This window comes from Eutrigla gurnardus, assembly GCF_963514095.1.
Source record: "Eutrigla gurnardus genome assembly, chromosome: 13".
Lineage (NCBI taxonomy): Eukaryota > Metazoa > Chordata > Actinopteri > Perciformes > Triglidae > Eutrigla > Eutrigla gurnardus.
Window position 1 is genome coordinate 18,580,248 of NC_139936.1, and position 21,675 is coordinate 18,601,922.

Consider the following 21,675-nt stretch of genomic DNA (forward strand, 5'->3'; position numbering starts at 1 on the left):
GATATTTCTAAAGAAGCAGAGGATCACCATGTTAAGCCCATGGAAAATGTACCCTCTGAGCCCCTTTCTTCATCACTCCTTAAGGTCGAACTCCAAGTAGAGGGATGCCAAGATGGCCACAATTCAACCTTGAAAATTAACACAGATGGCACTGAAAATTCTGCTCCCCCAACAGATCTACATCTGGAAGAAGACAAAAATCCCACAGTGCAACAACGCCTTTCTTTTGATGAAAATGCCTCAGTTTTGGTTGATGCTTCTGTTACAAACACATCAAATTTGACTGACAATCTACTAGAGAAAGATACAATACAAGCTGTAAAACTAGTAAGTGAGGAACAGTCAGACAAACAAAATGAACATAAACAAATGAAAGATACAGAGGATTCTGAGAAAGCTGAATCAGAAATAGATAGTATTGAAAGTAAGAAAACAGGTAATGAAACTAGCATAACCATCAAAAGCCCATTAGGAAAAACTGACAATACAGAAATTAAATGTGTTACGGATTATACTACCAAAAACACAATAGCGGTTGGAGATGTGATTAGAGTAGAAGATGAGAAAGCTGTTGTTGAAGGAGAGATAATAATTCCAGAGGTAGAAAAACAAACTGAAGAGCATATGAAAGTCGATAATGAAGAACAAACAGCAGTTGCAGATTTGGAAAAATTAACTGAGGAGTCTTTGAAAGTAGATGAAGAAGAACAAACAGCAGTGGCAGATGTGGAAAAGTCAACTGAGAAGTCTTTGAAAGTAGATGATAAAGAACAAGCTGCAGTCGCAGATGTGGAAAAAGTAACCAAGGAACCTTTGAAAGATGTAGGTGATGAAGAAGCAGCTATTGCAGATGTGGAAGAATCTACTGAAGAGGCAATTGTAGCTGATTCAGTGATAGCGGTTACAGAGAAACCAACTTCAGTATCCGTGATGGGTGCAGATACAATAAACACTGCAGTTTCAGAACCAGAAAAATCTATTGAAGAGGACTTCAAATCCACTCCTGAAGAGACGGCAAAGGAACCAATTGAAGCTAAATTAGAGCTTGCAGAAGATAGTAAAGAAGCTTTGCATGGATTAGACAAACCTGTTGAAAATAATAATTCTGTTGCAGTGGTCTCATCATCAGATGAGGCAAAAACTGATGGTACCAACTCAGAAGAAATTATGAGAACTCAAGCTGTGGGGCCTTTGAAGGGTCCGTCACTGGGACCTGCTAGTCCTTCACCACAACAACAGGCCAGGCCAGGCATGAACAGGCCACCTGGCCCAACAGGACAAAGGATGGGAGCACCAAGGATGGGAGGGCCACGGATGGGAGGTCCAAGAATGGTAGGACCAAGAATGGCAGGACCAAGAATGGCTGGCCCAAGACAGCCAGGACCACAGAAGCCCCCTGAATCTGCTCCATTTTCTGGCTTTATGTCTATGTTTTCCACCCCAAATGCCCCAAGTAAAGCACCAACTGTTGGTGGATTTTTTTCAAGTTCACCTGGTTCACTTTTTGGATCATCACCTGCTCCACGTCAACCACACCACCAACAACAACAACAGAAAAGTTCATTTTTTGGACTTCCGAGTAGCATTGCTTCAGAATCCCTTACAAGTGACATATTTGGAATATTCAAAGGTCCTGAAACAACAAAATCTGAGGAACATCAACAGTCTGGCACAGTGGCTGGACAAGAGGATACTTGTACAACAGTAACAGTGTCTGAGAGCACTGAAAAGACAGATACCGAGAAGACATCTTTATCTGAATACGGACATGTGAAAAGCCCTGAGGATTCAGAACTCCCTGAAAAGGGATTAGTTGAGGAGGCAGAGCGAACAGACAAAACAGAACCAGAAGAGAGTTCCCCGACCGAGTCCACTATGAAAACTGCACTCCCCGAGAAAGATGCGGGGAATAATGAGCATATTGATCATTTAGAAGGGCCAGGATCTTCAGTATCTGACAAAGCTGAACCACTCCCAGTTCCTGAAACCAAAGGCATATTTGAAATACCCAGTCTAACTGCTCCTAAATTTGGCTTTATGTCTGTTGCTGCTGAAGGCACATCTATTGGATCCCTTTTCTCAGCCACTCCATCTCCAGCCAATGATACAAAGACACCTCAGCCACAACAGACAGATGGTGGTCTATTTTCTGGTTTCAAAAACCTTTCAGTTGGAATTTTTCAGGATGAGAAGCCAACTGGAAAAGAAGAACCATCAGCAGCTTCATTTGTGTTTGGCATGAAGCTTGGCTCCATGTTTGGGAACACTGACCCCCCAAAACCTGAGTCCACCCCTCCGGTGATCACAGCCCAACCTCAGTCCAAAAGTACAGAACCTACAGATGAATCTTGTGAGCCAGAGTCTGAGAAACTTTCCCCAGGTTCTGGAGGAACTGAAAGTGCAGATGCCAGTGATACAGAAGGACCAACAGAAACTTCAAAAACAGGAAGCTGTGACACCTTAGCTCAGTCACCACAGTCTGATCTTCAAATAGATCAGTCTGATCTTCCTTCTCACTCAGTTTCCTTAGCAGAAGGCTGTGATACACCCCAGTTTAAGATCACCGCATGTGAGGTAGATTTGGGCACAGAGCAACCCAAGGACCTGTTGACAAAGGAATCTGCAAAAAGGCTAGTACAATTTGTATGATAAATGGCTTTGTTCATTCATCATGCTAATGTAGACAACTGAATAGCCGTTTTCCTGCTTTTTTCCCATTTAGTTGTGTTTTTTTAACACATTTGATATCAGTAGCTTTGAATTTTCCTTTTCCCCCTTCCCGTTCCTCAACTTAACTTTAGTATTCTATGCATACCATTTGATTTTGTCATTTTGAGATGTAGTTTAACCAAACAAATTTATTTAGAATATATATAAGATCTACCTCACAACCATAAGTACAAAACATTTATTGAAAATCTGACATTTCAAGCTTCATCATCGAAGCACAGTAGGAATGGAAATTATCACATCTATTTGAAAGGCGCTCACCATTATGCGTAAATGTACTAGAGCTACTTTGTACTGATAGCACCTCAGTAATAGCTTTCCTGATAGTGATGGACGTGCAATGAATGAAGAAGCTGATGGTCTTTATTTATTACTGTTTCACTTGTGAGGCGTGTATAAAGCCCCTCCTTCCTCTGTGCCCTGCGTTTCGCTGAATTATTCTCCAAGTCTCAGCCAATTTGTTTATATGAATTAAAACTCTGATAGATTTATGATGGTGTTGCAGTGGACACCGTGGAGGCAGACGGGGCACTGCAATAAAAGGAACAGTGAGATGTAATTTGGTCGGAACCCAAGACAAAGTAAATCATGCCAGTTAAGGCACAGAGCCATTTTCCTTGTTAGCAGTCTCAATCATCTGGCAGCCACAAAGTACTCTCTTTTTCCATCAGCCACTATCTAAAATCTTATTAGAAGATGAAATAATTAGAAATACTGTACATGTATCATTGTATGGTACATTCATAGGTCCTGTAAATGTACTGCAGTAGCAGAAGGTGAATTAAAAAGGTTATTTCTTTATTCTGCCTTAGGCAGAAGCTTAACTGTAAACTATAATAGCTGGTCCCATTATCAACATGCCATTATGTCTTAAACTTGCAGTTTGACCACTGATGGGGGCTGATGGTAGCCCACTCTTGATATTGTTGTCAGGGAAATCTGGATTCAGCATCAGTCATTCAGCTTACCTGACTGAACCCCTGTTAGTTTTCCTTGTTTTGTGCCACCTTCTTCCCTGGATGACCCCAGTACTTGCTTTAACATGTGAATCGAAGTGGTTCATTCCAAAATCACTGTCTGGTATACAAAGTTGAAAATCCCTTCTTGAATCATAATAAATAAACATTTTCTTCTACAATAATTTCCCCATTATTATCTCATAATTTTCAGCAGTGATTTCCTAAATCGTGAATTTTGGAATAAAACCCTTCAATTCTACAATACTCCTTTAACTACATGTTGCTTTCACAAATCACCGCCATATTCTAAATCAATCTGCTTCTCCTACAGTCCACCGAACAGCAGTCGCTTTGATTCATCAGGCAACCTCAGCCCGGCCAGCTCCCAGCTCAGCTCTGAACCCGAGGACCGGCAAGACCCAGAGACCCACCACCCAGCCGCCCCGTGTCCCACTCTCAATAGACAGACGTCTACCTGGGATGAGGAAGAAGAGGAAGAAGAGGTTGAGAAAGAGCTGCATCCACTACCAGAGTCTGATTCTAACAAACAATTGAAGGGCTCTGTGGTCAACCTGCCCAAACCAATCTTGGACAACTGTGATAACAAGACTAAAATTTGGTACGTAAAACATATAGACATCGAGATTTGCATGATCACACAATGCATCTGGTGGGAAGGTGTAGGAGCACTATCAACTCCGACTGGGTGTCTCGTCATGTAAAGGTGATTACAGCAAGAACAAACAGTTTTGATCTTCATTAAGTTAGTAAAGTATTGTTTTAAGAGAGACTTGAAAAATATTGAACCTGTCCTTTTGACTTTAATATTCAGTTTAAGTTTCATTTTGATGTTGAGGCATTTCTGCTGTCTTTTTTTTTTAACTTTTACCTTAAAACCTGTTTTTTTTGTATGATCCCCAGTTTCTTCGATGATGGCCCTCCACCCTGCTCTCCATCCAAAGTTCGCTGGCTGAAAGCTTACAACAAAGTCAGAGTACAGCTTCTGGAGGTAGAAAGACTCTCTCTCTCTCTGTGCACACTCTTTCTCTCTCTCATATACAAACACACACACGCACACATATATAACTAAATCAAATTTAATTAAGTGAAATCCCATACATATACCAACCCGTTTTCTCTGCCAATGCATCAAATATTGCAGCTTGGTCATTCCTCCTTGGCGTCAGACTCATTTCGGCTGCTTTCAAGTAACTCGTTGATTAGACAGTTTTGGTGATTGTCATCGACTGACGGCAGTTTATGGAGCACTTTAATGACTCTGATGTGTATATTAGGGTCGTTGATAAATTCATGCTATGATGAATAATGGAAGAGACATGACTCTACAAAAGCCCACTCCAAGACGTATATTGACACGCCACCACTGACACGTGCAAAAGTGACTCTAGAGGGGAACATAGAGCGTCACGGTTTGAATCTTTGGAGCACTGACCAAGCTGCATTATTTGACATATTGGAGTGAGAACATGTTGCATATGCACACAGATTGAGATATACAGGCACATGTACATTCCGGTTTCTCTCTCTTTCCTCTTTCTCATGCAATGACACTTTCTCTACCTCTTTTCCCCTTCGGGTTGGTTGAGTTTTCAGTCATGCAACAGCAATTTGCACCAATTTTGCGCTACTTAAGGATTTCCACTTTGATCTGGTAAACCCCTTTTCAGCCTGAGTTTCTTCAGATCCAGCTATCACTCTGCTGTAACAGAAAGTTTTTAGTTCCAAGACATGGTGCTGCGAGTTAAAACGACTCCTCAGATTACAGCACTAGACACTTCTGGGGGTTCACAGTTGACCATGGTGTTGTTGGGGTCTGTGTAAATACTGCTAATGCCGCAGCTATCTGTGGCCTATAATCTGTTGGGGCTTGTTCTTATACTGTTCTTTTTTTGTGTGTGTGTGACATTTTCTATAAATTATTGTAAAGACTAATTACTAAAAGCCTCATCCTCATTAAACAATTTAGAAACAATTTAATCTAGCAAACTTTACTCTGCCTTCATTCACCTTGCCTGAGACTTTCTAACAGACCCCAAAGGTGTGATTTTCAGTTAAGGTTGTTGAACAAATTATAAAAATAAGTACTGGATGGACATTTAAAAAGATATCTTGAAAATAAGATGAGGGCTATTTGAAAATGAGATGAAATTCAAACAAATGCTATGAAAGCAGTGACTTAATAGTATGTAAAGGAATTAATGTTATGTGTGGGCATGTATTAATGTGTACTTGCCATTTGGAAATTATATCATTCTCTGTGTCTCTAGGGACAAAGTGTTATGACTCATCAGACACATCTCGTGTCTACAGTGTGTTTAAAAACCCTGAAAGATGTAGATTTATATGCAAACTAAAGCTTTGGTGATACTTCCCAGACATGAGTTGGAATCGTGATGAGCAAACGTTTGAATTTGTTATACTCTGCAGATTTATCCTCAAAGCAAACAGACATTCACAGACAGCTGTGATGGATGTTGACAATCCACTCTCAAGTCCATTTTAATTTACCATTTGAATCTGTTGACGTGGACTTTTACACATTTCATTTGTTTCTCGGGGAGTAGTAGGAAGCAACCGAAGCACTGAGAGGAATTACATCTCAAGAGATTCCCACATGAAAACATGGAATCACACAAGCTTAATTCAGTCGGGAAAGTGGGTTCAATGCCATGTGTTGACGCCTTTACTGAAGTGTCCTTGAGCAAGACACAGAGTTGTAATGTGGCCCTGTCACCCTGTAATCTGACCTACCTGGTGCAGAGCTGGGAGAAACCAGAATTTCCCTACAGGGACCAATAACGTGTTCAATTATTTATGAGTCTGCTCCTGAGAAAGGCTCTCAGATTGCTTCAACAATAAACCTGGTGGTCTGTCTGTTATTATTCCCATCCCTCTTTTTGAACAATCCTTCTCAAGAGGCAGCTATCAGGACACCTCAGACAAGTCTCTGTAATAACACAGTATCAGACATTTACAAGGTTACCGGTCAAGAACGCGGAAATTACTGTGGCATTTATCAATTTACCACGATGGTCTAAGGACAGTAGAGTTGCATTATGAGAATTGTAGAGTTGTCAGGGTATTCCTGTCACTGTGGCATCAATTTTTATTTCTTTTTGAAAATCTCTCATCTCTCCAAACACAGTCTCATAGTAATTAATCTATTGGCTGTGAATTGTATTTTTTTTTTTTTTTTTTTTGTATCACTCAGCATTCATTTTTTAGCTGTCTGTGTCGGTTTTCTTTTTAAATTGGTGCTGTATGGTGGATCTAATTTATGTGGATGTGAAGAATGGTTCATATGGGTTTAGATAGTAAATGTGTGGAAAATCAACTGATAAATATTTAAAGAAACTGTTAAATTTGAGAACAGAATTTGTCAGGGTAGAAGGTGGTAGAATAGGTGTTTAATGAACTTCTTTTGACGTTGCCAACACCAACTATTAGCTCTTGTCATTAACGGACTTTACATGAGTGTTACTCATTGCACGGCTCCCTCAATTTGTGGCTCACCATTAGGGGTGGGACGATACGGGTAACTCACGATTCGATACTGTGACGATATTTGGCCCACGATAACTATAATATCACGATACACGATATCTGTGATATTCGATATATTGCAAGACATTTCATCAACGATATATCACGATATGTGACTGAAGAAGAAAAAATATGCATAAAAAATAAATTCCAAAACTTCGTACAATGTACAAATGAATAAACACTGTCCAGCTGGACACATTAAAGTGCATGAACATTAATAACATGTCTTATGTAAACCAGGACAGTGCTTTCTGATACTGAAAAGTCAGTAGCAACTTGTTTTATGTAAACTTGGGCCCGTTTTAGTTTAACAATAGCTAAACAAGATAAGAATAACATCAGAATTAAATGAAATATTGGGCACATTTCAGTATGCAACCAATTATGTGCAGAGTTATGTTCACCCATCCAGTACCTGGGAAGTCGGGCCTCATGCCCTCAGAGCTGGGTGAAAACCCCTTGGAGCTCACAGCAACACCGGGCAGCACACGGCTCCGCGGATCCACACATGCGGACCCTCCGGCGGACGGTAAACACGCACCGCCCGGAATCCTGCCCGTAAATAGGCAATCGAGCCCGGCCAAAAAGTGGGTCCTCATGCCCTCAATGCTGTGTGAAAAGCGCTTGAAGCTCACAACAGCACCGGCCAGCACACGGCCATGCTTACAATTACGCACCGCGAACCCGCAGTTCTGCTCCGTCCGGAGAACCGTAAACTCTAGCGCGCCGCTCGGAATCCTGCCCGTAAATAGGCAATCAAACCCGGCCGAAAAGTCGGCACTCATGCCCTCAAGGCTGTGTGAAACCCACTTGGAGCTCAGACCGACCCCCGGGCAGCGGGCGGCCCCCGCGGATCCGCTCCGGAGAACCGTAAACTCTTAGACGCACCGACGGGAGTCTAAAAAAACCCGTAGACCCAAAATATCGATATTTGCCGTCAGTGTATCGATTTATTTATTGCGACAGAGAGCACAACAATATATTGCAATATCGATTTTTTTTCCCACCCCTACTCACCATCAGTGGTAAAATAACAGAAGGGCCCTATAATTTAAGCAATGCGGAAAATGCAGATGAATCGCAGAATTTGTCAATGAAAATGGAATCAACTGTAAAAGGCAGAATTTCATGGAATTTGTCAATATCTGGATACAATTTATAAAAATCAATGTTTTCTCTAACATTGTAAGCTTTAAGCACCTCAGCCGAAGGAAAAGAAAAAAAACATGTTGTCGAGAGTCTGTACTGGGTTTTAGTGAAATTAACGGGCACACTGCTTCATCCATGGCGTCTCTCCTCTCTGTTTCACCGAGGGGCGGGGCTGAGACACACACACACACACACACACACACACACACACACACACACACACACACACACATCATGTCGAAGACGTTTATTATTTTCTCTGAGTTTTGTCGTCATGTCAAATGAGCTGTAGTCATTTATAGAAGTTTAATTGGTCTACTAATTAGGCAGTGAGGTTTTCATTCACACAAAGTACCAAACAAAGTATTGTTGTGGTATCGGTGTTGAATATTTTCAAACCATACCCAAAGTCTGTGTGGGTTTTCTCCTGATTCTCCCGCTCTGCAGGATGGACTTATTGATTACTCTAAATTGCCCATGTGACAGCAAGCGTGAATGGTTGTCTGTCTCTATGTGTCAGCCCTGGCAACCTGTCCAATGTAGGCCTTCGTCCTCTGTCAGCTGCACCAACAGAACAAAGAGACTTTGTCCCATAAGAGCACCGGCACCTCCATACAGGTGAAGAGGCCTCCTCTGCAGCTGCTGCCGGCCACCTCAGCACAGATCTGAGAGAATAATTAGTTCATGCAGTCCTGAGCTTCTTATCTACAATAGATCACTTCTTTAAATGCCACCTTTTGATCTTGTTCAAGACTCAGAGAGGAAGGCAGCCCACTCACCTTTCACAGCCAATTATACAAGCGTAGTGCCGTTTGATGCTCATTAGGCTGTGCTCTCTGGAGTGCTCTTTGGACATTGTGTGTGTGTGCATGTTAGCCTTCACTAGATTTAGGCAGTTTGGTGATCAAGTGTTTCTTATCAAAGTGATGTTTTAGGTCAAGGAATAGATTCCGTTTGATATGAGAGAGCCACAATAATCAGTCATCAGTCATCACAGTGAATAATGTGACAGTAGCAACAGTGGATTCAGTAATAGAGCAGTAGGTGTAGGTCATTACAATTACATTAGAGCCCCGCCCCCTCGGTGAAACATCGTGTTGATTAAAAATGACACAGAATGAAAGAGTACCGGGGGTGTTGAAGTCTGAAGGCAGATCCAGGTTTGCCACTGGTCAGCAGTTATCCCCATAAGGACTAAAATAGTTTTTGTCTCTGTAGAAAAAGTATTACACCATGGCAACCGTGTCACATTTCTATGGAAACACAACATCAGGTTTGTTGATGATTAGGGTGCCATCGCTGCAGCCGGTGGTATGCGTCTATGTGCGCATGTTTGTGTGTGTGCGTGCTTGCACTGGAATAATACATGCTGTGTCGTAGCTGTCATAAAGCATGCTCTAGCATTAACACCATATCCACTCTACAAACTACACAGGAGAACCAAGTGATGGATGATCTGGTAATTACCATGAGTGGATTATAGTGTGTATATCACTTATATAGCAGCACATACTGCTAAAAAGAAAGTAGAAATAACCTGTTCTCTGAAAATCAACCTCCTGGAAGACAAATGATAAACCCCACATATGTTGTAGCGTTGCATGTTAGATAATTGTTTTATTGCGTTTAAGAATAAATAATGTGTTGAAAAATCTTGCAAACACATAGACGCTGGACGACTTAGTAAATGGATTAAATGGAACCACAATACTAATCATTTTAAGCAGCGAGGGTAAATGCATGATGCCCCCCCCCCCCCCCCAAAAAAAAAGCAACTTCTGTTGATTGTACAGTCGTCCTTGTGGTTTAATGAAAACAGCAAACTTCACACGATCAGTAATGTGCTCTGCTTTTGAGTCCAGTGGAGAGTCTACACACACACACACACACACACACCGATTTAATTTGGATGACTCAATGTCTCAGTCTACTTTCTGAAGCTGAGACACAAGTGTGATGTTTCATAAAAAAAAGGATTAAGTTGAAATGTCCTAATTTCAACTGACAGCTGCTAAAAAAATATTCAAAACTTTGGATTGTGTGAAAAAGACAGAACTCTTTGCTAAAGGCTCTAATTAGAAACCCCAGTTAGCTTTAACTAGTTGAGATAAAATATGATCTGCCAGACAACTGCATCACTTACTGCAGTGTGTGCAGAAAAGAGGAGGCTGTCAATGTGTGTTAATACGTGTCTTTGATTGCTGTGTTGTCTTTCAGCCTTTCAACAAGCACTTCAAAGCATGTATCCATCCATTAGGTATCCCTTCATAGAGACCTTAAGACAGTCTTTGCCTACCCTTCCTGAATGCGTGCGTTAGTCGGTGTGTGTTCACATGTCAGCTGTGACCAGAGAAAGGACTTTCGTTCTGCTGACGGTGTCCTGTTTAAGTAAGAGAAAAGTAAACGCCTTTGGTCAGACGTTTTATGTTAGAGTCTCGGGGCTCTGTGTTGAAATTATTTGAAACGGGACTCATTTTGCAATTGACTTTCTATTCAGATTAACGGACACACGTGGAAGGATTTAATGCTTTAACTTCAATTTCAGGATTACAAGTTCCTTTATAAATTGGGGTCATTTCCCACAAGGCAGCCCTTTAACATGCTCATTGCAAATGTTTGAACATAGGTAAGTTACATTTTTTACTTGAACAGGACACAGTCAGCAGAATTAAATGAAAGTCCTTGCTTTATGAGTTGTGTGTGCTTCCATTGCTTGTGACATTAGATGACTGTCACCATGGAAATCAGGCTTGTGTGTGTGTGTGTGTGTGTGTGTGTGTGTGTTTAACTGCTGGAGAGGTGAAACTTCAAGATTCTGAGTCCACTTTTGAAACCATTCCATTGTGCCAAACCCCCCGAGGAGTTGTGGACTCTTGTGAGTCACAGTGTCTCCTGCTCTTCATGTTCTCCCTCTGCTCTCCTTTCTACTCCTCGTCTTCTCATCTTTCTCCCCACAATCCTCTCTGACTGCCCCTGCTGTCCTCTGATGCTCATTTTGATGTCTGTCTGGTCAGCGCAGCAATCTCATCTCTTGCAGACTGTCTTTGGTTGATTATATATGTGTGTGTGTGTGTGTAGTGTATGGGGATGAGTTGCTCACCAGGGGTGAGTATTGGCAAGAACCTCACGATACAATACGATACGTATCAGGATACTTTGGTCACGATACGATACGTATCACGATATCACGATATTGCGATATTGCGATATAAATAAAGATGAAAACACAAGTACCTGTATATGTACATCAGATGATATTGATCAGAGGACAAATTGAGTCAAAACTATTTCATTAAAAAAACAACCTCTCCATTTGATTAATTCCCATGAAATTCACCTGGAATAAATATTGTAAATAAAATTAAAAAGGATAAAGTACTGCATTCACAACGCGTCTAAACATGAACCTTTTTTTTTTTTTAATCAATCTTTGGAGTATTTATTATTTTTACCCACCCCTATTGCTTACACTGGACTCAACGAGTCCTGGAACCTAAACAACAAAGTAGATTGTTTGTCATTGTCTTCCAAGTGATCCACAATTACATTTTCTGATCCGAACCATGAACAACCTGGTAATCAGTGTTGTCGTAACACGGGGCTAATGTAATGGCGGATTACATTGTAACATGTGGTTAACAATCAAACGGGAAAGGGAGAAAAACGGTTTTAGAAATAGCATTTAATCACAAACACTGTAGTTTACATAGATGGAGTGACATTTTCTGTAATCAGCAGTTTATTGTGCTTTCTCCCAGTTCAGAAGAGCATTTATATTATGTGATTGTTGGATTTTTAAAGGCTGATGCTGATGTTTTCAGACGTTCACTGTAAGCAAAACGCTGAATGAATTAATCTAATAATAGTAGATCTTGTTTAGACCATAATGTACAGGAGATGATATTTACACTCCAAATAATTGAACATGGAAATACAATAATAAATAATAAAATGTGATGCTTTCTGATCTTCCTTTTATATACTTAATATTTGTATTATTATTCAGTATTCAATAAAACAGGTTTTTATAGAGTTTACAGTTCTTGTAGATTTTTATGCACCGAACCACAGACCAACATGAAGGACTATGTTGTTGGTGAAACACAAAAACACAATCTTTTTTTATCCCTGTTTTCACAATTAAATCGCCTCTGTTCGCCTGTACAGCAGACATGTTCAAAGAACTAGCGTTTCGACTGGCTTTACATTACATAAGAGACTTTGTTAACGCTTCACGTGCGGGAGAGAGAGAAGAACAAAGAAATATGTGAAATACAAGTGAGATCAAGGGAAACAGAGAAAGCAGCACAAATAAAAATGAAAAACAGGACATTGATAACTCATTATCCACGGAGGGGACATGCAGAGATGATTGGATACCAGGGGCTGTCCAGGGGTTCAGATAATGGAAAATAAGAAAGACAGGGTGTGAGACATGAGGGAGGTTTCAGCAAAATGTAAGGACATTTCAAATAACCCTATGACTGAATCTGTTCCATCTCAGCGAGGAACTAAAGGACTTTGAGAGCCTGCTGCTTTGAGTGTATGAGGCCTGTGACATATTATACAGATGGTTTATTAAGCAGTTCATGAATATTCTGTGATTGCAGTGATTCGTAAACACAACACACCCGGCGTGACTTGCAGCACCACTGCAGTCTGATCTACAGAGGCCTCCATTGGTGGAGAAAGAGTTATCTCGGTTACACCGATGTGAATTTGAATTTCAAAACCTCAACAACAAGGCGTGGATGGAATCAGGCAGCTTCCTCATGTACTGAGCTCTTTCTGAAATTATTCTTTTACTCAGTTTGCCCATGGTCTCATTATTGAAAATCCTGTCTTGTTGGACCCACCCATCTCCTGCTGCCCCACCATTAGTAGTCTTTCTCAGTAATGGATTTTCCATTGGCATTGTTTTATTGCTGAGCAGCATGAAAAGAAATTGACAATTTGTGTCCATATACACAAAACCAATAGTTTGCATTTGGTGACTTTTTCACAACCTGCCATTCTGCCGTGTGTCCGCCTGGTATTCTCAACAAGCAGATTTAGACTTGATCCCATGAAATCCTAAAAGCACCTGTGCTCATTTGCTCTCATGAGGCAAAAGAACACTTGGAATATTTATATAGCAAATATGTATTCCATACGGTGTCTGCAGGGTGAAGAAATGAACTCAACGTTTTATTAAAATATAGGTAGCTCAAAATACAATCTTGTAAGGGATTATTTGATTGAGACTGGACTGAGGGAATGAGAGCAGAAAGAAAGAAAGAAACATATAAGAGACAGAAATGGACAGAATAGAAAGTCTGAATGAATAGAAAGAAAGACGGAGCTTTAGTATGATTCCCTTGGTGATGATGACTTTGTTTAGCATACTAACGCCGCCGCCCCTCAGCGGGATCAGAGCCCGACCGTTGCTGCGTGACATTGGCTGAATGTCACCATGGAAATCAGGCGTGTGTGTGTATGTGTGTGTGTGTATGTGTGTGTTTGCATAGTCCTCACTTACACCCTTCTGGACGCCGGTGTTGAATCAGATGTTTGTCCGTTTGCTTCCCCTGATTTGACTGTCAGCCTTGTGTTTACCACAGAGACCCAACCTGGCTTCAACAACACAAACACATATATTATTCAGTCCGTTTTCCAAATTCTTGTCTCAGCTGGCTCATTTACAGCTTTTTTTTTTTTTTTTAAAGCGCAGGATGCAACCAGCAGAGGGGGAAAGAATTCCAAAAAAAAATACATTTTATGTCTCGCTGGATTGTGTTTATTTGATTTGCTTTAAGGAAGAATACATTTCAGACGTTTCTCTTATCTGCAAACGTTTTACATGTATTACATTTTAAATACTCCAGGGGCTGAAATTAATTCCAGTCAACAACAGCAGGATGTCAGACAGAGTTGTCTGCTCTGCTAGCCGCTTCAGCAGACAACCATCAGCTTCTTTCTTATTCACAATAGCCATTTGTGTAATCGATGTATGAAAGTGGTTGTTACATTTTGCAGGTCACAGACAATGCAGCTGGTGGATGAAAGTGTTTCTCTCCCTCTAACAACCCGTTTTGTGGGTGAGATGACAGTACTCAAGAGGGATTTTACAGCTTTTTATACAGACGCTGTAGTTATGATTTCTGTGTTTGATTATGTGTCTTGGAAACATGTCCAAAGAGTTGAGGAATGAAACATGTATTCTGTTGTTTATCTTGCCATAAACGACGCCGCGCTCTAATACTGGTTGAACACGCGTTGTTTACATTGTTGCAGTTGCATTACAAGATTGGGAAGTCATCTCTCACTCTTTCAGAGTATTTGTCCGTGTGATGCTAAGGCTCACTTCTTTTCCTTTTTGGCTTTTTAAAGACATTGATTTAAAATATGTGAGAAGATATGTGTTGTTGTACTGTCTGCCTTTTCTCACTACGAGTTTAAAACAGTCCGGGGCTCATGTTATATGTCTCCATTACATTGTACTTCTTCTGTAGTTTTGTAGTACTTAGATATCCTACAAATGAAAAACCCAGTTTCCTGAATCGGATCAAGAGAAATCTCATTAATTTAGCTTGATGGGAAACTATAATAACAATTAATTAATAATGAATGCAAGGCAGCAGAGATGAAACAAAATGTACTGTCTCACTACAGAGCCTGTTCTCCAACGGCACTGCTTCGCCCCCAAAAAAGCACTTTTCATTTTCAAAAATAATTTTTCAACTTGTATTAATTGTGCCAATATTGTTTCTAAAACACAGTGGTTGTGTGGAAGTAATCTGATTACTGAACAACCAACCGAATGTAGAGTACTAACCATGCTTAAAAATAACTGCATTTTGGGACATGAACACTGGTCTCCCGGTTGAAAGTCCTGTGTTTGTCTAATGATTCCACTGTCTCACGTGACCAACAACTCATGTGAGTAACAAAATGTCAACGTTTACTTTTAGATTCGCACTGGACATTAACATCAGTGTCAATGGGAAAACTAAAGTGGCTCCCACATTCGTAGGACAAAGAAAGCCCATGAGAGAACTTTCAGTATGAAGTAATGAGTGCTTCGCCTCCCTAATGGATGAATGACAACGTAAAGAAAGGCTGTAGTCTTATCGCCTCATTAATCTCTCTTCCACCTTGCTGGATGTGAACACTCACCCTTTGCAAAAGGCTTGTTTTGTCACACAGGAAGAGGTGTATGAGTCTCTTTTCTGAAACATTTCTATTTTTTACCCATTGTTAATCACTTATTACGCAACACCCCTTGATTTAAATGTCTAAAATGAGCGTGTAATATACAATAATATCAGCACTTGGCAGCGGTTACATCAGCTTAATGCTGGATATTGTCTTTCATCATGCTTCCTCGTGTCTCATAACAGCAGCATCACATTGGTTATTATTAGTACAACGAGCTTCGTCTGCATGGCTGATTGCCTTGTCATGGGCCAAAGGCTGCGTAGCCACCGGCTGTAGCTTTGATCCTCTATCGTGCTAATGGCTTTTTAATGAGCCGCAAGTCACATCCACATCTATGCTCCAAAGCATTTTGTGCCTCCATCAAAAACAAACGAGATATAGAAACAAGAACACATTATTATAACTCTGACTTGAATTAGATTGTTGATTAGGTGATTTTACAGATGACCACTTCCATGCATTTACATTTGAGAGGTACTGTAAGTGTGATTGGGCCAGTAGTTTATTCATAGATTTAACAAATCACTTTACTCGCACTAGAAGCACTGGGGAGGAGGAAGAGCTTACCTCAATGTAGACATTGACAATGTTTCATCCATCATGGCTGAAATAACCACTATTGCTGCTTTTTGCTTGTTGTGGAGTCCCAGATAAACCAGGTAGTCAAAAAACCTCCTGTCTGAGTTCATAACATCACCTAGAAGTGCTCGGTGAACTTTATTGAGCTGTATTCACTGAGAATAGTAGCTGGTTTACTACAGAGGTATGAACACAAAATAAACTTTCATTGTGATTTAAGCCATGGATTGTTAGGTCTGTCAAAATACTTGTTTTTAGATTGATCGGAGCTAAGTTATGCTAACAGTGTAGCTGCTCCATCAACAGTTAAAATAATGTCATCTAGGCATAAATACAGCAGCTACCATAGACAGTCTGGTTTATACACATACGGTTTGGTCCCAGTGCTAATGTGAGCTTCCATGGTAGAGCTCTGGGAGACCACAGACTGCTACATACTTTTTTGTCTCCATTTCAGATTCATCCCTTCTCTAGCATTCATTTGAAAATTGTCACTGAAACTATTGAAGAACAGTTTAAGAGCAAATGTCTTCTGTATTGAGGGCGCGTGCATACTGTACTGTAGCGGAGTAGCATATGTTTAGCTGTCGGTGTGCAGGAGTGTGTGAAAAGTAGAAATGTGTGAGAGAGAGAAATGTGTGTGTGTGAGAGAGAGTGAGAGAGAGGGTGAGAGAGAGAGCGAGCGAGAGAAGAGAACGAGTGCACAAGATGTGGTGCGTCTGTCGGCTGTGCAACAAGCTGCGATCAGTGGAGCTAATGGGAGGAGGACAGAAAGGAAAAGCCTGGGAGGAATAAAGATCAATCAGGGGATGTGAGGATGTGATGTAGAGAGAGGCAAGAAGAAGAAGAAAGAGGGATGGAATTAAAGAGAGTGGAGAGAGGAGGAGACTGAACAGGCTGAGAGGAGAAGTGAAATAGACCGATGGGAAGCGTCTCAGTGAGCGCTGTGATCAAGCAGAGAGGAATACAGGAAATACAGGGAAAGTGACAGAGAGTGCTTTGATTGACACGCCCATCCTGGTACAAGCAAAGGAGAACCTGAACAATTTTCCACTATAATCGAGTTATCGAGGAACTGAGTGAAGCCCTCTACGAGGGGGGTTAATTAGTTTCCCTGACTCGTTCTTTCAAAGCTTTTTTTTTGGACTTGCGTATCTTTTAAAAATGATGTAAAGAGGCGCAACGTTTTACAATCTGTGACTTAAGGCGCTCTTTTGACGGATTGCATGGATTGTGCTGTCAAACTTGGCTCCGATTCTTGTTTTCAACACCTCGGTTCAGCTTCTTTCTCCGTGAGGTAGGTTTTCTTTTTGCTCTTTTGATTTGAGGAGGAATCTGAAAGTGCATGGCCAAGATGTTACTGAAATGGTAATATATATTGTTGTAAGTAGACTGTAAAGAGATGAAGATGTTTGAGGAATTGCTAGGCAGTTGGTAAAGATATCAATCATGGGTAATAAATCTGAATTACCTTCATGCGAGGAGCTCCGATGTGTTTATTAGCCCCTTGGGATCCTAGAAGATGAACCTCTTATCTTCAGGATGTAAGATCTGACTGATATGTTTAATCATTAGTTAAGTAAGTGTTGGAAAGGAGAAATTTCCTCTCTCTTCTCACATCACACCATCATGTCAGAAATTCTATTTTTAACCAAAGCTGCTGAAACAAAATCGAAGTCATTGTGCACTTTTCTGTCCCCCTCCCTCTCCTCCAGCTATCATTTTCTTCCATGAGCTGAGGCAGTATTTTTGTGCACACTGTACAGTATCTCTGCCTCCCGTTTCCCTTCACCTGCCAATCTGGCTCGGCATCGAGCGCGCAGGCGATATCGAAGCAGAAAGGAGTATTTTCTCTCCTCCAGCTCGCTGCAGCCTCTCCAGAACAGCTCAGTGTGTGGGTACGCCAGTCGTGATCCCCACTCATGTTTTCTGAGTGTGAGGGTGTCGAAGTCCTGGAGCTCCAGGCTGCAGCTTCCCAACAATAATAATTGATTAATTAGCATCATTGCTTCATTGCATGACTTCTCAACCAGCAGGTTAGGACATTATGTAAGTTGTGAGATAACACCGGAGGAGTGATTTATGTAATATTATGAATCATTTTATTTTCTATAAAAGTACTGAATCATAATTGTTCATCTTTGTGGTGGATGTCTTTTTCATGCGAGATGCTTAATGGCATCTTTCAGTGATTAAAAGTAGTTAAAATAATAAGAGATTAGAATTATGACCTTGCAGCAATCATCATTATTATGTTTGTGTCGTTCCGTTCTCGAGTCAGTATTTGTCGGTATTTGACGAGTTGGTTATTGATGTCCAGAACTGAGAGGCTTTTCTTTTTCTAAGAGTCACTGGGCTTCCAGTGATTGATTAAATGGCTGGCAACGGAGACAGTACTTATAATAGTCAGAAAAGTGAGCCTGCGACAGAAGGGTTGAGTGTCCCAGCTGCCAGATGTGGGCAGAGAGATGTGAGTAAGTGTTGGTGTAGCTTTAAAGGATTGTACGCAGACGTGTTGCTCTTTGTATTAAACTACTCCTACTACTAGTCACAAAATGCAATCTTCTGATTCATGTACAGAGACACAAATTGTCCATATTTTCTTTTACTCAGCCCAGAAACAATGCAAGTTGGGATCATTTTTCATGATGGATACATAAATATTGATTTAAAAATATGTATGTAGTTGAATACATATTCTTTCTTACGACCACAAATCGGTGTTTGATCGTATGTTTCCCAAACATTCGTGTTGATGGCTTTCCTGAACCTAAGAACCCAAACATTATGCTTTTCTTAAACCTTACTAAGTGTTTTTGTTGTCTTATCCTAACTTTTTACTTTTCGCACTATAATTTTAGTATATTTACTTATCTTTGCTGATGAGCACTTCCTGCTAAACTGTTCTTGCACTGTATTTCGTAGATGTCCTGTGTCAATCACACAATGTGACATGTGAAGTATTTTTCTTTACATTTTCTGGTGATGACATATGAAACATTTTTTAGGAGTGGAATCACTATTGTGTTGTCGGGATAGAGACCAGATTGCAGAGATTCATAGATTGTCGACAAACATTTCTGTCCCACTGAGAGGATCCTCTGGGTCCTGACCTCTTTCATTTACTCCTCTGACTGACGGATGATAAAAATGATCTACAGCTCGCACACCAACACTGACCTCACTAATTGTTTGTGGCCATGGGTGAGTAGATGCCGATGTGGTGAAAGACCACAATTATTTGGATCCTGTCAATCAAGCAGCATGAGCTTGAATTGCAGGGAAAAGGACGAGGGCTGTGGAGGTGACTGCCTTTACCCTCCACAGGCTTTTATAAAGTGGACACATTGACAGTTATATGTGCAAATGAGTAGACACTAATTCAATTCAGTATTACAGTTCATGCCTGCCTGTGTAGTTCATGTAGCTCGAAATCTGTGAGAGACGGTTGAACGTTTTGACATTTGGAATTGAAAGGGTTATGATTTCTTCAGGGTTTTGATTTCAGGTTTAGATTCGACATAATATACTCCAAATTCAATCCAAATAGGTTGCTTTGCACTGGTAAGAGGGCTTTGTATCACAAACAAGTGCTGCATTTGTGTTTGATTACTGCAGTGTGTGCTGGTTATTTTAACAAAGGAATCCCAGCCTTCTCCTGGCTGCTGCCCCCCAAACTTTCTTCAAGATGCCTGAATATGATGACTCGTCGGAAATGGGGATAATGGTTCCCTCAATTGTACTCACAATAATCACTATGTCAAACGGGCGTGTTTGTGGGATTGTTGCTTTCAGGAAGTTACATAGATTGTCAGATGCCATGCCCCCCAAATCTGTGACAATAAAGGTGTGACAAAAAAGCCAAAGAAAAACAGTGTTTTTAACCGTGACTTAGCAGCAGCTGGAGCTCCGAGCAGCATTCTCTATAACCAGCAATTTATCACAGCCGGCTGAGAGGGAAAAGCTTTCTGTTTGGAACAGAGGGTTTCTCTCAAATTGGCAGGGACAACAAGCGGCATCATTGTTTGGCATCTCTGAAATGGCTGAGAGAAAGCTAAATCAATTAGCCTCAGGAGGCATTCGCATCGGGTTACCGGTGGCAGGCTGCCAGCAGCGGGTCATGGAACAGTCTCATTCAAGGAAACGGGGAGGAAAGGATTGAGGGGAAGGGAGAGGGAGCAGGCCCGGCTCATTCAATTTGCTCAGGAAAGTGATTACACCTTTCTCTTCCCAACAACCCTCCCTCCCTGCCGGTCTGCATGCTAGCTGCTGTATGACGGCGACACACCTCACCAGGGCGTTCCTCTTCACTGCTTTTACAGCTTTGCTTGAGAGCAAATCAGAGGCTTCATGTGCAATCACTTTACCTTGTATAGCAATCTGTTTATGCTGCAAACGGAATCTCCTTGCACTGCCACCAGCAGGGTGGTGGCCCGCGTCGTGATGCATGGGAGATTTATAGAAAGGAGAGTCTGCACATGATTTACTGTGTGTGTGTGTGTGTGTGTGTGTGTGTGTGTGTGTGTTGAAAAATGACTGATGGAATTGGACGGAGGGAGGTAGTGATGATAAATCAATTAGAGTGTGCAGGAGATTTGGGCTAATGAAGGTGACAGCAGGGCGAGTGTGCCACTCACAGTGTGCTGTGACTCAGTACTTTGCACGTGTGGTCTTACTGGATTCTACTCAGTGGGAGTAATGGTGCGTTTTGACTGTGTTCATTACAGTAGCATCCCATTTTATGGACTGATCATCCTGATCTCTCCCAACTTCAACCAAGCAGTTATTTAAACGCAAAACGCAATCTTTCTCTTAACTAAACAAGTAGTTACATGTTTTTGTTCCTACTAATTCTAGCAATTTAAAACTAGTGAGTCGATCACACTGGGACTCACCACTAGACAATTGTTTTCCTTTGGAATGATGTGCCTTGCTTATGCTCCTCTCTTGCACCACACCGTGTTTTTCTTGCATTTTTATATGCACATACATTTAAAATAATCTCAGATTTTCAACACTTTGGATTGGCGATGGGCGGGTTATACCTGTGAGGCGGTCATATAAGTTTTTGTTTCTATTTTGTGAAATTAAATTAAATTTGTATTAAGTTAGCGAAGTGTGGATTGTGACTTAACGACTGGAGAACTGTGGACCCTTATTCCTGACCAGTTGGAAAACATGGGCCGAATAAATTCCTCATCATCACTCATGAACAATTCCACATGCCGTATGGTCTTATTTCGCTCTAGTACTTTTCCAAAATTACCCACATCATTATGATGTATTTTGTTGCTCTTTCAAACAGCCGTTATCACACTTTTCTCTTTGGCTCTTTCGCTTGTTGTTTCTCTTTCTCAGCCAGCTTCCCATTATTCTTCCAGCTGCCGTTGTTTTCATTAGGATTAAAGCCCCCCTCCTCATAGTGGTAACAAACAGAAAAGCACACTCACTACACACGTTCACGCTTTCAGGATGCTTGTGATAATTTGCTTCT

The 21,675-nt window shown here is 41.0% G+C and overlaps 1 protein-coding gene across 1 annotated transcript in view; it reads left to right on the forward strand.

Annotated features, from left to right (window-relative positions):
* Nucleotides 1-601: 601 nt before the first annotated feature.
* The window catches only part of LOC311023727 (protein unc-13 homolog B-like), an 81,968-nt gene continuing 60,894 nt past the window's right edge, over nucleotides 602-21,675 (forward strand). Inside the window, 3 exon segments of the mRNA XM_084025716.1 lie at nucleotides 602-2,630; nucleotides 4,021-4,308; nucleotides 4,611-4,698. Of these exon segments, the coding sequence (XP_083881842.1) occupies nucleotides 625-2,630; nucleotides 4,021-4,308; nucleotides 4,611-4,698 (2,382 nt within the window). The 5' untranslated portion in view covers nucleotides 602-624.